At 37.4% G+C, this 17,386-nt stretch overlaps 2 protein-coding genes across 5 annotated transcripts in view; one reads left to right on the top strand and one right to left on the bottom strand.

The window, feature by feature from the left end:
- LOC143032383 (dnaJ homolog subfamily B member 9-like) overlaps window positions 1–10,604 on the bottom strand; it is a 28,652-nt gene extending 18,048 nt beyond the window's left edge. For 2 of the 3 annotated variants that reach the window (XM_076197057.1, XM_076197058.1), the window contains exon 1: window positions 10,360–10,569. Coding sequence is in view for 1 of the 3 variants with exons in the window: in XM_076197056.1 (XP_076053171.1) it covers window positions 1,422–2,369 (948 nt within the window). In the remaining 2 variants the exon portion in view is untranslated. Of the gene's footprint in view, window positions 1–789; window positions 2,428–10,359 lie in introns of those variants that run through there. The other variant, XM_076197056.1, reaches the window with a different exon arrangement.
- Window positions 10,605–10,945: 341 nt separating this feature from the next.
- Window positions 10,946–17,386, top strand: part of LOC143032381 (uncharacterized) — a 28,946-nt gene continuing 22,505 nt past the window's right edge. For both annotated transcript variants that reach the window (XM_076197053.1, XM_076197052.1), the window contains exons 1-2: window positions 10,946–11,113; window positions 16,179–16,275. In XM_076197053.1, the coding sequence (XP_076053168.1) occupies window positions 16,239–16,275 (37 nt within the window). In that variant the 5' untranslated portion in view covers window positions 10,946–11,113; window positions 16,179–16,238. The remainder of the gene's footprint in view (window positions 11,114–16,178; window positions 16,276–17,386) is intronic.

Here is a 17,386-nt window from a genome sequence, read left to right as displayed (position 1 = left end):
AGGTCTATCTTGCAGGAGACCCACAGCCACAGGCTGGTTTGGTTCACAAATCGCTCAGTGAATAGATTTTATATTGTAGGATGAATGGTCTTTTCTTAGTCATTTGTTAACATGATGTGGATACATAGTTAAATAGTTCTTACAAGTTATTTGTATGGCAATTATTTTTCTTCCAGTCCAAAACCTGTACCAGCTACTTTTCTTAATATGTTAATTTTTTTTAGGCATACATCAAAAGCTGGCCCGTATTCTATGATTTTTGTCCAGTGGGTGAAGTTAGCCATTGAATCCGAGTGGTAGGTACTTCTTTCATTTATGGTAGTCTGGGATGAGCAGAATTACTGAGAACTCCTGAAGGTTAGCAGACATTCCATTTGATCTCAGCCATAACTAGCATGAGGTAGATCCGTGTGTTTTTGGCTGCTATTTTGTAGTTACAGTGGTGAACTACTGTTCTTGGGTTATCCACATAGGAAAGAGCTTTGACATTGTGCTCTGGACTTTGTGTGGGGAAGTCACCTGTGAACAAGTTAAATAATGCTGGTGATAGCACTGTTCCTTTAGGAATGCCACTGAATAATCCTTTGATCCTCAACAAAAAGTTGTTCTATGACTGCAATCTCAGTTGGCAATGAGGTTTGTCAACTATTTCTTGCCATTAATGTGTACATTAATTTCTATTATCTTTATTGAGAGTATGTGTCTGGGGGCTGTCAAATGCCTTCTTGCCACCGTTACTGTACTGTTAGGTGACACTTCCTTGTTGAAACCTTCCATTACTTGTTGAGTGCAGTATTAGTGGAATGGCACTCTCTGAATCTATGTTGATTTGGTGAGGTAGGTACATGTACTTCAATTCCAAAATCAACCTTTCCATCTCCTTATATGGTGGAGAGGATGCGTCCATACAATGCTGGGTTTTCTGGCACTTTGGTTTCAGGATGGGTATTAAATGTGCTCTTTCTCTGATCACATGGATATTCCTGTGTGATCAGGATTAGTTGAAGATATCTGTCAGGGCTATTATTACTACAGGGCTCACATGTTTTGGGTGATAATTTGATATTTTGCCTGGACCTTCTACATTTCAAACTTGTCACCATTATAATGTCCTCATACAGGATACTGAGTGCACAAATTTTATGCAGCTGATATTCTAGGGACTTTAGTAATATTCAGACCCAAGTCATGAAATGCTTTTATGACTGCAAACCAATTCCACTCTGAATACAGATCACTTAACTTCTACAGTCCCTCCTTCCTATTAATCTTAAATTTCCCATTTACCACCTCAAACCCCATCTCTTTGGTGTAATACCATCTCCAACAATAAAGTGCTGGTATCACTGATGTAATACCATTATGATGTAACATCATTCTAGCCCCTTTTACTCACCCCAGCTAACCTGAAAAACTGTAAATCAATCTGCTTTAAGTTCCCAGTGTCCATTACTATTCAATTTATAAGATCTTGGCTGGTTATTGGGAAAAAGTGTGATATGAGGCTTAGGATGGGCTACACACAACTGAATAGTACCCCTTAGCTCATCACAGAAATGTGGAGGTTCTACTTCAGGCGATGTGGAGAAATACTCCAACAAGTGCTCGTCTGACATCAGACTTACATCGAAGGAAAAGTACTCTAGTCTTGTGAATGGATAAATTGTTATGGTTTGAGTATGATGATCATAAAGATCTATCATTTTATCACTGCTAGAGGACCACCGGTATGCTGATCGCAAAGTCAAGTCAGGGTCATGGGAGACGAACAATGCTGGAAAGACGTTGCCTGTTGCAATCTCAACACCCAAACCATACACTTTGGGGCTGGGTCCCTTGGAAGTAAGAACGGTGTTCACAGCACAAGTACACCACAACTTCAGCAAAAAAGTTTTCTTGTGACCATGGAATGTACGTAGTAATTTCAACGAAAGTTTCTCAGATTCCCTTCTTTTAGCCTCGACACTTCCTTCTTTGGCACAATAACCTCCAGCTATATAAAGTTCAAATCCATTCTGGCAATTGCCCTCAATCTTCACTAGTTTGTTGACAATATCATATGCAGCCTTCTCTTCATGCCTGCTGCCATCAAAATGAGCTACAGCAACGGAGCCATTAGGGTGTCTAATTACGACTGAATGACAGGTCGTAGCATCGTCAGTGCCAACCACTTTGATGCTCGGATCGGTGCCCGGAACGACTCCATATTCTCTCTGGCTAACGTATAAAGTCCATTCTTTTGGGACGTTAATTTGCTCAAGGGCAGCAAAGGCCTTTCCTTTTGCCACTAGGCTTGGGTGAGCCTGACAGAATTCTGCTGTTGTGTGGGGAATTGAACCAAGAGGGACATCATCAATCACAATGACCATCTTTAAGAGGCTAAGAGAGACTGTGTTGCCATGGGATTCAACCTTCCTCCACAGTTTCCTGAAAGAGAAGAGGGGGAACTTGTGTGCCACACTTTCTGGCAATGGGTTACATTATACTAACATGCATGCAAATGAAATGGGAAAGGAACCCCCACTATTTGTAAAAAAAAAAATTAAATCTGGGTAACATTTAAGATACACTTACACCTCAAAGCACAAAATATGTTCAGGTCATACATAAGGACAAACTAATATACAGCCAAAGAATACCAATATGAGTACGACAATGTTTTAGACTATCAAAATACCTAAAGACTTCTTCCCCTTTATATGGGAGGTAGCCAGCCAAGGCATGCACCTATCTTTCACCTATCCAACACCTATTTGTCTTCTCTTTTATCTTATCTCCTTGTGGGCAAAGAGCCATCCCTGAACTAAATCCACTTTCTGGGTCAGAAGCAATTAAAGACACCACTTCTACAGAAGTACCCCACAGCTAAAGCTAGTTTACCCCCAACTTCACAATTTACACGGCAACTCTCCCTCCTCATTCACTCATAAGTAATTACAAGACAAAGAAATCCTGTCATGATCCATCAGTTTATCAAATACTTGCAACCATTCTTCACTCACACCAACCTCTTGCCCTCTCCCTTCCCTGCTCGAGATCCTCGTTAATCCAAGGCTCCTGTTACTCCATGTCATTATCGGTCTTTCCCCTCAAACTCCCTCTCCACCTCTGCCTACTATACCTTTTTCTGGGCTTCCTTCCCCCATTCTTTCCACATACGCAAACCACCCATGTATAGGTCTTTGATTAACCCTATCTGCCAGTTCTTTCCACCCCTGCTCTCTGTCTCTACCATTTCTCATTCTCCATCCTTGTCATCCCTATCATCTTTCTCACACTTCATTTCAAACACATTTAAATTTTTCCTGTCTATCTCACATTCCAAGGCTCTGCGCCATAGTGTCATAGGCAATCACCCTTCATGCAGTCTCCTCTTCGCATACATCCCCATATTCCTATTCATCATGACAATTTATTTCCCCCCCAAGACTTACTTTCCTCACTCTACAGTTTACCTCTACCTCCACAACTCCTTTCCCTTCTACATGTGCCCTTTAACACTAACCACTTCCTGGAGTCTCTTCTTAAAGACTCACCTTAAATCACTGCCACCCTTACCCATTGCACACATCACCTTACAATTACCCACTTATAATTTCTCTTCTCACATACCCTCTCAAACTCAGTCACTGTCTTTGACCCTCCTCTGATACAGCCACAAGTGACTAGTCTTAACAACTTGCCCCTTATACCATACATCTGCAACACTAGTGCAATACCTTCCTGTCAACCTGTCACAGACCTTCTCTAGGTTCACAAAAGTAAAAGAAAAAATATATATACATATACCAAAGGCTTCCCCCCCCCTTACACGGGAGGTGTACGGGGGAAAAATAAATAATAACTAAAAAATAAATCATGCATACCTGCCTTACTATAAAGATTTTATTCACGCATCTTCTACATTTCATATACCTACACTGTTCCTCCTCAGTAACTCCGTTCCCCTCTTAATCCCAAGTCACACCCTCCCATAAATATGCCTTTCCAACTATACTCAAGTGATCCCTCTACAACTACTGCAATCATATTTGTCTCCTTTTCCTTTGTAATGTAGAATTATACAAGCACTCATAACACATTTCCCACTCCTTTATAAATAAAATTACCTCACTAGCTAGTCCACCATCACTATTCCTCCCTTTGTCACACTCCACATGACACCCATCCAACCCAGGCACCTTACCAGCTTTCATCACTTTCAGTAGTCCTTGTACCTACTCCCCCTACCTAGGGAAAAGGAGGAAACTTCTCATAACGGGATTCAAAAACAGGAAAGAAAACCAACATCTTAATTCCACTAAAATATCTATTGCATCAAGATTACTCAAACTCAATCTATCACATCATTGAAACCTCAGCGGCTAATTATGAATTCAATTGATATACACACAATATCTATATGATAGAAGAATCACAGATCTATCTACACTGGAAACTACCAAAATCCTTTCCACAACAATGCCTACCCGAGCACCTTGGCTGCTTCCCCCAATACATCTCTGCCTAACTTTAGCCACTTTAAAAGACCAAGCATCAGCTGAAATCATCTGACAAGAATCTTTCCCACCTACCTAACCACTGAACAAATAGCAGCAAATACATTCACCACCTAATTTAACAGATTCAGAGGCCATGGACAAACTCCAATCATCCAGAATAAATTTCAATTCCCCAATATATGATCATGGCACATCCAGAACCCATTTCCATAATTATTGGCGTATCTAATTAAATTACAAGTTCGAGCATACTCTACCCTGTAGTCCTGCTATCCACTGACCCATAGAATCAATTCATGGTTCATCCACATTTTACCCACTTCATATTCTTCTGTTGGGTGCCATTTTAGGTAGGCATCCCCAGCAATGAAACAGCCAGCAAGGTGGCTCAAAATGTTATATTATGTATAGTTTGAGTTGTATTTTTTTTTTGTAATTTTTAGAACGAGTTATTTGCCTTCTGAATGGTCATCGAATCCACTGCTGTATCTGGATAGAAACTGGTCTATGTCTGAGATCAAACTTTGTCTATATCATTGTATTCTTGCCATTTTTTTTTTATCTTATGGATATTCTTTTGTGCATGGGTTTGATTTTCTCTTCTAGTACTCTATGGACAACCCATCATCCATGATGAGCTAAAATGAGGGGGAAGAAAAGATTGTGGATGGTACATTCCTTTTGACTTGGCTACCTCCTTTATAAAGAGGAAAGAACCTTTGGTGTATAGATAGTTCTATGGTAACCTTTACTGGGAAGTGGTTTGAAAGGTTATGTATGGTTTCCCTTTCTGTTTGTTGGGAGGGTAAGCACATTGTTGTCTGGAGCTATTGCTAGCTGGTTATGATGAGGAGGCTGCTTAGTGGGGGGTAGTTACAGTAGTTCATTATGTTTAGGTTGGGGGGAATTAACCTCGTCTCTTTGTATCTTCTTTGGTCTACTGTGTACAGTGTCAAATTGGGTAATATGTATTCCAATTACCTAAAACCAGTATGTGGTTTGTTAGGGAGTCGAGTGGTTGGAATTTAAGGATTTAGCCACGGGGTGATGATGTCGATGTCAAAGGTGATACGTAAATATTTGTAACGTCTTGAGTGTTTGGTTTCTTTTCTTCAGTAGGAAAAGGGTACACTGTTGTAAAACTGTTACGAGTCCAACTTTGTTTTGTGTGTCGTCATCTCTTACTGGTATTCAGTGAATTTGATCAAAGGTTGGACCTGTTGACATTTTCACCCAAAGATTTTCAATTGAAATTTTAATGTGCTGAGAAAACACCTGTTTAAGACTTAAGTGACATCAACTTATAGGAAATTAATAACTGATTTCAATGGCACCATCAAAAATGTTCTACCATCCTAATTTCTTATTTCAAATACCTATAGTAAAATGAATGAACACATCTACAATAATCCAGCCACTATACTGTTCATAAAGTTCATTACATTAAAAATGTCATATCTATAATAATATATCATTTTGTATACATCTATACATCTTTAAATTTCCAGAGTATGGGAAGGTTTCCCTCAGCTGAATAAATTAAATTCTATCAAGCTCCGACCTCTTCCATGTTCATTAGTTGTTTTTGATAATACATGACAATATAATAGCTGTAACATTTTGACTGGAATCGATAGGTTTGCAGTGAAGTGGGTTCTATACAAATCCCACAATTTACACTGATGCTATGCCAGATAATGCCTCAAGATTATGAAATGTTTTGCAAAGATAAATGAAGTTGCCTGGCTGAATTATAAATGGAAAAAATAAAGCCCTTTCCATAGTTTATCATAATTATTGCCGGGTGAATTTTTTCTTAAGTCAATGGGTAGCGTTAATGACTAGATTAACCCTACATTCTATGGACTCCTTTATTCTCCCTGACAACAGAAAACCTTAATTCTTGACTAGAATTTTCACAAGTGACTTTGGGAACATCTACATTAACCTAATGAAACAAACTAACCAAATTCAACCTATCTTATGCTTACATGACAACTCAAACTAACTTCAGAATCTCACACCACCTTGTCTTTAATTCACCTAAATTCTTAGCTAACCCAGCCTACCCCCCAAACTCACTTCACCTCACTTCTCTAGAACAAAACTGAGAAAGAAAAAAAAAATCATGATAAAATAAAACAAAATAAAAAAGGGTAAAAGAATTCATATATATTAAATAAGAACTTTTGAAATATTCAGTCAATATTGGTACATGAAAATTATAGAAAAATATATTTTCTTTTTAATATACCAAACCAATACTGGATTGCCGAAATGTACAAGTACAGTTCCACATGGAGAAGATGTATACATATAACACATTATCTCCCTGCTTTGGAAGAGGCCAGCATAGGACTTGGGTGTAGAGAGGATTTTGGGATGGTGATAAACAATGATGATGTAGATATAAAGGAATGTTATAATTTACTTTAGAAATTAAGGTATTATTTTGATGGTTGTATAGCTTGCTTGTATCCTTCCTGTTCTTACCAAGATGACATAGCTTGTATCCTACTCAAGTATCCTGTTTCTACCAAGGTGACACAGCTTGTGTACTTCCTACTAAAGTTCCCTGTTCCTATCAAGATAAACTAGTGTAGCCTGGCTCTCTCACTTTAGTATTAATACCTTACGAGTTGACTGGTGCTACAGTGGGGAGGGTGAGGGAGTATGTGCAAACAATATTTTGATACAGCCCAAAGGGATTTCTCCCCGTTTTCTCTTTTTCTGCAGGAGGGGATGGAGAGGGGGAGGTCTGATTGAAAGAAGCGGCCTAGCTGTGGATGTGCTGTGCCTTGCTACATTGCTTCTGACCCAGGGTAGTCAGCGAGATGCTGGGATGACCAGTCATCCAGGAGGAGCCAAGAAAAGAGGAAGGGTGGGATGGTGAATGGGAGTGGAGTATGTGGGGATAAAATGGGTGGGAGTGGACTTATGCCTTTGACTTTGGCTACCTCCCTTGTAAGGAGGAAAAAGCCCTTGGTATGTGTATGTAGTTCTATTTGAAGTTTAACTAAAACCTCTACCATACATCTTGCCGAGTTTTATCGAGAAGTAGACCTCAATGAAGAACTTGCCACGAAGTTTGTGCTCAGACACAATATCCTTAAAAACTAGAAGTTACAAGAAATGCAACAGCGATGTGGTTTCTATAAACAAAAAAGTAAAAAAATAACTACATTTGGCAATGCACAAGAAAGGGAAGCCAGGCTGTCAAATCAGTTAGGTTGAGAAATGACCTTTTCACCTATGTGGATGTGAATGGACAAATGAACAGCAAATTGGGATTGTGATATCTGGGAAATTATTTACTTCTGAAATATTGGGATGACCAATGATATGGTAGAGGTATACACCAGTATCTTTTTTCACCTTTTCTGACTTAAAACATTGTTAGGATATGTGCTAGGTTTCAAACGGCATAGTAGGATACAAGTTACAATCTGAGTAGCATGGTAGGACCATAGGATACATGCTATATTCTGAATAGCCCAGTAAGATACAAGCTACACTAACACCATTAACTCGGTAGTGCTCCACCATATGCCTCTTTTTTTTTTTTTTTATTGTAATCAACTCACCTCATCAATTACACCATTTTTCCTTAAACGAAGACTTTCTGCAAATGCATGGTTTTCATGATTAAATTTTCTATGGCCACATAATGCACACACACACTCTCCTTTGTCATGTAACACTGTCATCCGTGTAAACAGTAACGGCAGCAAGACATGGAAGGCAAATATTGCACATTATCTTGGAAATCAAATGGTGCTTATTTATCTATAGCAATACTAACACATTTCATGAATATTATAAATATCAAAAAATAAAAATAAAAAAATAAGTAAAAACACGTTTAACTTTCAAATAATCACCTGGTTTGTTATGTTCTTAAGACTAGATATAGGTATTCTATGGATTTATTCATGTGATTTGGGTTATTTCTACTGAAATTCCCTAATTTTCCCACCAATCCCATGGGAGCAGGGATACTTCCCTTATTTAAATAGGAAACCAGCAATCTGTGGTAGAAATTTCCAATTTGTGTAGAACACACTATATAACATTGACCATGACTCTTCTACAAGCTGCCTGAAGATGTTAGAATAGTGGAAATCAAGACATTTTCAAGAAAAATTTGTAAACACACTTGCTTCCTGCATCTTTTGACAAACATGATGCAGTCATTATGGACAGGGGTAAATCTTTAGTTTCGACCATGGGAGGAACATAGCAATAGAAAATTAAATATTAATTTTGTAAATTAAAATGTATCAACGTAATATGAAATTTTGTGTGCGGAAATGAAAATAAAAATACCTTGCTACAAACTAAATATGCTAATGAACGAAGACTTTGTTCATTAGCATATTTAGTTTGTAGCAAGGTCGGTAGCATAGGATCGGGATGCCATGTTTGTTATGGTAGATGCCGACGTCGAAGAAATGAAAGGATGATAAATTCATCTAAGGTAAACTAAACTAAACTAAACTAACCTAACATATAAATCTTTAGTTTCAACCATGGGAGGAATACAGCAATAGAAAATTAAATATTAATTTGTATACTCCACAAGCTGAGAGAGTGGTTGAAAAGCCCACCAACATCTCTCACGACGATGACAATGAGGACGAGCCGGATGACATCTAATTTGCAGGTAATGATTTATCAAACACAGGTTAGGTTAGGTTAGGTTAGTTTAGTTTAGTTTGCCTTAGACGAATTTGTCATCCTTTCATTTCTTTGATGTCAGCATCTACCATAACAAACATGGCATACCATTCGTCGTACACGACTTCGTTACTAAAGAAATCTGTTTTAGCACCTTTTTGTCATTTCCGCACACAAAATTGCATATTACGTTGATACATTTTAATTTACAAAATTAATATTTAATTTTCTATTGCTATGTTCCTCCCATGGTCGAAACTAAAGATTTACCTGGACACGTTTTGAGTGAGAATTCATTATAAAGGTGGGCCCCAAGACCACCGAGGCAGTATAGGTAACAAATAACATTATTGACACTGATGATTCATTTTGGATTCTTTACCACTAGAGTGGTCTGGGTTGAGCAAGTTCTGATGCCAAAAAACAATTTTTTTAATAATTCACAACAGTTGCCGCCTTCTTTCCACCATCATGGATGGCCAATTAGGGGAGTGTCAGTGTGTACATAATGCCAAGAAAATTTGCATCACAAAACCCTCAAATTTGCGAAAGATTTCCATTTAGAAAATGGTGTAATTGACAAGGAAATTCATCTACATTGAAAAGTCAACAGGGCATGTGATAGAATCATAGACCTCTGGAGAAATAATTCCCTTATGATATGTTCAGACTGGTAAGCAAGACCTCAAAGATACTCTTTACAGATGTTATCAAAATATTCTATTAATTTCTATAATTAAACACTGGTGACTAAACTAGGTCCTTGATTGACAAGTTAAAAATCTTAAACCATTTTACCCTGGCAAATGCGAAGTCATCATACCCTTTACCAGAATTATTTATTTTGAGTCTGATTATACTTGTAATGCATATTACTTTTCCTCCTGCTCGTGACTTCCAATGAAACAAACTTTTAACCCTTTAAATGGCTCCTCATCTTGCCCAATCTTACCTAAAACAAACAATTTGGATACTGTTGCTTGGATTGGTCCCGATTGCAATGGGAAAGAAATTGAAAGCATTGTTTGCCCTTTATGGCTTGAAATATAAACTCCAAATATTTACTTTACATGTACCATTACTGCCACCTGATAACCTAAAAATTTTCATTCAAAATTAGTTACAATTTTATAGTCGGAAAGTTTTGTGATGTTAAAGGCTGAAGTCAAAGTAGACTTACCAACGGCTCTCTGATGAGTTGAATAAACGTAATTCACGATTATGTTTTCCAGTTATTCGTCTTGAATAGTAATTAAGGGGACTTTGTTTTATACGTCCCAGTGAACCTCCTACTTCACCTTTATCCTTCACAATTTCGTATGTCACTGCTACGTGTACTAGCTAGTGAACGGAGTGTAGTGTCTGTAATTGAGAAGGAAGTATTGTTTTCAATTCACTGGGAATTTACGTATATTACGTTCAACAGCCTCCTGACTTATCCTATTATTGTGTTTCGTGGAAATTCTTTTGCTCACTAAGCATCCTAGTATCATTTTATGACTATAGATATATGGAAAAACACGACTCTAATGTTGAGTATGTGAATTGTACCTAATTTGTTAATAAGGTAGAAAATCTTATGTCCGATATGAAAATAAAATTATTGAAACATAACGAAACAACCTTACGTACAATCATTCGGCATCTAAATACACGAATAGTGATCTGGTTGGTTGAGACACTCATGTCGTCATAGCGCGAAACTTTTGAAAATGACAATTCCAGAAGGTCACTGCGCATGTGTAATCTTTTGTTTACATAAACAGCTGACGCGCCAAAAGTGAAGTTGGGTGGGTTACCGGACTAGTGAAAGTGGCTGAAAACAATCGAATTCTAGTGTAGAGCGTAAAGATACGCTTTTGATTAGGTACCTATATAAAACCATCAATATATGGCTCGGCTGGAAAAAGATAAAACACGTGTGCATGCAAGAGGTAAGTTGTCCCCATTATTCCAGGTCCAATATTTAGTTGGCAAGTTGCAGAATGCTGTTGCAGTAGTCAAGTCTAATTACATTATTTCACCAGCATTCTTGGTAATAGAAGAGGTGACCGAAATCCATCCTTTCTATATATGCAGTATTTTTAAGGCTGAAATGTATCAAAGGTGACAACCTAAATTTACTAACATTTTCATGAAAATGAAATTCCGTGTTTTTACCAGCCATCTGAGGGAGTAAAAAAATAACCTATAGGTTTGTAACTGTTAGCTGTAATAATTTTGGAAGCTTTTGAAGAACAGGGCCCTAATTTCCCTTTTGAATTATAGGAGTCCCAGTTTTGCCTCTTTGAAGAATAATATTCCTATGTAAGAAAAAGAAATGCAGATGTGAAATTGTTTATTTTAGGATAGGTTTGGTTAGCTTAGGGTTGGATCACAACTAAATATATTAGATTTGTTTGTAAGTAAGTTTGTTTATTAGATTTAGTAAATTTATTTAACATTATTTGTACAGGCAATTTTGCTTACATTTGCATAGCTATTCTTATTGTAAATGTAAAAACAAGAACTTTTGCCCTTTTGCAGAATAAGGGCCCCAGATCAAATGGGACTCTAATTCTACAAAATCTCCTAATTTTGTTCCATTCTGGATTGATATTCAATGCAATATGCTCTAGATTTTACTATTTGAATATAAAAAAATATAAAAGCTCCTTACTGTGAGAGGGGGGACACACCCAACCACCCCCACTCAGTCACTTTGCGCCCTTGCGCAAAACTTCTCTCTTTTCTTCAGACCACACTCACATGTCAAATGTACTCAAATGCTAACTTAACCTGGGTAAAATTCTGGAATCGCACAAACATGGATATTTGATGTGACGTATACAGTCTTTAATAGCTCCAAAATTATTATAACTTAACCTAACATGACCATTCCATAGAAGAAATAGATCTTTCATGCGCAGAAAATAAAGAAGTGAAAAATGTGTTTGCATGATACTGGCATATACCTTGAACCTGTTTCAAGAATGGATTCAACCACATATTAATACGAGTCTCTTATGTTATATCAGGGTAGATGAATTGAAGTGGTATTCAAATATTGATAGCCAAACCACCAAATGGAAAGAGTTTGAAGCAAGATCCTTATATTATGTTTCAGAAATGGGTGAAATGGGTTACAGTGACAATATAATTGACAATACAATACACATAGGAAACTAGTGTTATCTAGAGGTTTGCCCCATAGAAAAAGTGGCCTCTTGGTGTACATTCTGGACAAATACCCAACCACTCCATGTCCTAAATTTAATTACATCATCTATGATGAAAGCCTGTGGACTTGGATTGTAAAAGGTCAAATGAAAATACTAGCAGGGGCTATATATAGAAGACATTCTGCAGGTCAGAGGAACAGTAATATCCTTCTCAATCTTATTAAGAGGGCAAGTGAGATAGCTTTAGACCACCTCTGAATAATGGGAGACTTCAACCTACCAGACATAAACTGAATAGAATAGTCTATCACAACCATTTATAAATGATTTATGGGATAACTACCTCACCAAGCCTATGTCATGAGAGTAAGAGGACAAAACCAACCCATCACCCTGGATTTGGTGCTAATTCAGAATATCAACAGTATTACAAATGTAGTTATAGAACACCTGCTTGGCAACAGTGATTATGCAGTCATATATTTCACATATCCTCTAGTAATCCACTTTGCCAACTGCCCTAAACAAACTCCATACAATTACTTCAAATACAGTTCTGGTGCCAGTGTAAGATTTGTGGACAAAGACTAGGGGGGCAGTGCTTAATGATCAGACCATTGAAGAAGCATACCACACTTTTCTAAATACTGACAGGCAGAGTGCAGATCTTTAAGCTCCATTAAAAACTAGGCAAGGTACAAATAACTCCAAAACCTCCTGGCTTAGTAATGATTTTAAAAAAGCATAAAAAAATATTGGAATAGATTTCAAAAGATAAGAATAGTAGAAAACAACAAGAAATACACCAATGCCAGGGACAGGACCAGAAAATACTGTCAGAAGGGAAGAATGCATATTTGAAAAGAATATAGTAAAGGACATGAAAAAAATATCCATGAGCCTTCTACAGGTGTGTGAACAGGAAATCCAAGTCAAGTTAGATTATCAGGAATCTGAAGAGAGGTTATGGAACAGTGACACGAGGAAAAAATTTAATGAACTAGGAATTAAACCAATATTTCTCATTGGTTTTTACTTTGGAAATAGACCAAGTGGAGATAATTTTTAACCAAAATATTCAGTTGTTTGGAGAAGAACTACCAGACCCATTCAACCTACCACAGTGACAGTTCTCACAGCAACAAAACCTCAGAGTTGATGAGTTTTCTGCAAAGAAAATTCCGGAAAAACTAGACATAACAAAGCCTGTGGTCCTAACAACATTTGCCTGAAGATACTCAGAAAATTGAGAATGTAATCTCCCAGCCCCGCAATCCTATACAGTAAGTTCATAACAGGGAATCATCCCCCAAAACTGGAGGAATGCAGTTGTCTTGTATCCATAAGGGAGCTATAGACCTATTTTGCTTACCTCCCAAATTGCGAGAATATTAGAAAAATTGTGAAGGTAGAACTGATTAACCACCTACAAGACAGTAACCTAATGCCACTTGAAATATAATTTTTTGTCCCAGGTAGATACCTCCACCCCCAACTCCTCCCTTTCCTGTCACATTTGCACCCAAGTATCTGAAACTATCCACTTCCTCCAGTTTCTCACCCTTAATGCTCACTTCCAGAGTGACAGTAGGCTGAAGGTGAGCATTAAGGGTGAGTAACTGGAGGAAGTGGATAGTTTCAGATATTTGGGTGCGAATGTGACAGGAAAGGGAGGAGTGGGGGTGGAGGTAGAATGTAGATTAAGAGAAGAGAGTAAATGCCTTGGTGGATTAAAAAGTGTAATGAGAAATAGACATCTGGGAATGGATGCTAAGAGGAGGTTATATGAAGGAGTGATTCTGACCCAGGGCAGTGGACAGGATGCAGGGATGACCCATCATCCAGGAGGTGCTAAGATAGGAAGGAGGGTGGAGGGGAGTGGAATATATGGGAAATGAAATGGGTGGGAGTGATTTCTATGCCTTTTTCTTTTTGGCTATCACCCCGTGTAGGGGGGAAAAAGCCTTTGGTATATGTATGTAGATACTGTTTAACTCACCTTCTTGAAGCACTGGAAGATTGGACTGAAATGATTGATAACTGTGCCCTATGACACTGTATGCCCAGACTCTGAAGGCCTTTGATAGTGCACCCTACACAAGATCTGATACATTGGCTTGAACAAGTGACCATCACTAATACATAAGTGCAAATAGTATGAAATCAAAACTGTCAGAAGTGGAGTACTGCAGGGGTCACTATTGGGGCCAGTTCTCTTTCATATATATGTGCATGATCTCCCTACACACTAAAATTAACTGCAAGATGATTGCAGATGATACCAAGTTGGACTTATGTGTTGGGGAAAATAACCACCAAGATATTAACCCTGTTAAACTGGTCTGAGATTTGGAAATTGTGTTTCATTGTTGACAAATTGAAAGTACTACATTATGGCCACAACAACCCCTGCACCAACTACTCTATGTATGGTGAGGACGTCAAAACAATGGAACAAGAAAAGGACCTAGAAGTCAAGATATTTTAATGATCTAAAAGCCAAGAAACAAATCTCATGTGGTCAAGAAGACAAACCAAACATTGGGCATGATAAGGAAGATCTTTGACTATATGGGCACATACTCCTTCACCAGTTTCATTTGTCTACACCTGAATATGGTATACAAGCCTCGTTCCCCCCACACACACACACACTGAAGAGTAGATATAGAAGTACTAGAGAAAGTGTAAAGGAGGGGCACCCAAACTTGTTTATGAACTGCAGGACTTGCCGCCTTGTAGAACTAGGTTGGAGAGAGTTGGGCTGACAACTCTGGAAGACAAAAGAGAGAAGGGTGACCTGAATAAGACCTTTATGATTATGAAAAACTTTGAAGACAATGGCAGTGCTCAGTCATCTCTTTTGGGAGAACAACAGTCTTTTCAGAGGCCATGACCACAAACTCTTCAGTGTTGTACCAACACCAGGAAATACTTTTTCTCACAAGGAATAGCAGATGCCTGAGACAATATCCCCAGCCAAGTAATCAATTCAGAGTCAAGGCTAGTTATGACAGATTTATACTATTGAATAATTGACCATCTCCATTGCAAATCTTTCAATTTGATGAGTTATGTAGGTGTTGTTTCAGAAATACCAATTGAAGCAAGCCTTTTTTCATAATTATCTTGCTAAGTTATACTAGTAAGTTCTTTCCTTGTAATTATCCTCAGAGCCCATAATGCTCAAAGGTGCTTGCAGAGCTTCACAAGTAGATCTCAGCAACTATATGGATATTTCATTGTCTTGTCAGTGAAATCATAGGACTCGATGAATAAGTGGGTCTTCATCTTATGTATATATATATATATATGTATGCTAATAAGAACATGGGTATGTGTGTTCACTTATGCAAAGTAGACCATTTGGAAAAAGAAACTAACGAAGCAGAGCACTTTCGTATAATACATCTTCAGTGCAAAAAGTACTTTTTGCACTGATGATGTAATATACAAAAGTGCTCTGCTTCGTTAGTTTTTTTTTTCCAAGTGGTCTACTTTGCATGTATATATATATATATATATATATATATATATATATATATATATATATATATACATATATATATATACATATATATATATACATATATATATATATACATATATATATATACATATATATATATATATATATATATATATATATATATATATATATATATATATATATATACACGGTATATATAAACTTGGAGACTTGCACTAGGTTTGATGTATTCAAGAAGCTTACTGTATAGCCTTTGAGCAATCCTCTCAAAAGTCCTGAAGCCTATACCTAAATTACTCTTTAGAAATTTTATTGAATCTAATTTTTTTTTTTTATGATTTATTACAGATGTGTTTGAAAGTCATTTTTTGAAGCACCATGAAGAAGATATTTTAACAGTACTTGAATATGAAGAAGAGGAAGAAAATTTTCCAATATATATCAAGTATGTAAAGTTAGATCATTCTGATCTGGTATTTATGTAAAAAGCTAGGGTGAAACCAGAATATTCTATAAGTTATTCAATCTATTGCCCAAGACAGTAACAGTCGCAAGGGGACTACCAGATTATGCTTATAATGAAATAGTGAATATGTACTTACTTATCCTATTTCTTGAAACAGTTTGGTCATAAGTGGCCTCAAAATACAATTGTGGGGTTGGTTTATAGGCGTTGAAGATCTTTAAGTCAAAAGGGGGAATGCCCTTGGTATATAGAGATAGGTAGATCTTAAAGAAAATAGTAGAAAATTGATGTGACCTTTGTAGTGGCATAATAAGTGCATGAAATTCTGGAGCCCTTGGGCTTCCACCCTTGAACTCCAGCTATTGTGGGCTTGGGTTTTCAAGAGTAGTTCAAGATCTGTAAAAAGAAAAATGGTGGAAAGTTGATATGACTTTTGTCATGGCCTATTGAGCTAAAATGAAAACAAGTCAGATATATGCATTATAGCACATAAATTTTGAGGCCACAGGCTCCTACCCTTGCCTCCTGTTATACATGTGTGGGTGTTTCAGGAGTCATTAAATAGAAAAATGGTAGAAAGTAACAGCAATAGTAGAATAGTGGGCAAAAAAAAAAAAGTCAGGTGTATGTATGAGAATGGTTCTAGGAAGAATTCTGTCATCATGTTTACCATACACATCTATAAAGGCACCTAAATGGGACAAAGTCGGGTGTATGTAATAGAGTGGTTGTAGGAAGAATTCTGTCATCATGTTTACCATACACATCTATAAAGGCACCTAAATGGGACAGAGTGATGGGACTAGGGATCCTGCCCTTTGTATGTTTCTCCCATGAAAAAGCCAAAGTATAAGAGGGTCAGTTGGGAGGGGTCCAACCAAAATCCTAATAATTGGAGCATAAGATATCTGTGGTTATGGTAGAGATGAGAGTAAAAGGGAAGAGATTGGTGACTTATTTGTGAGAAGGAAGATTGATGTGTTGGCATGAACAGAAACTAAGTTGGGAGGTGAGTTTGAGTTTGGGAATTTGGTGAAGTAGTTGTCAGGAGTGATAAGGGGACAAGAGAGGGAAGGAGTGGCTCTTCTAG

The sequence above is a fragment of the Oratosquilla oratoria genome, chromosome 13 (assembly GCF_046742065.1).
Source record: "Oratosquilla oratoria isolate Oo_2021 chromosome 13, ASM4674206v1, whole genome shotgun sequence".
NCBI lineage: Eukaryota > Metazoa > Arthropoda > Malacostraca > Stomatopoda > Squillidae > Oratosquilla > Oratosquilla oratoria.
The sequence above is the reverse complement of the archived record's forward strand: the minus strand, read 5'-3'. Positions and strand labels throughout refer to the sequence as shown.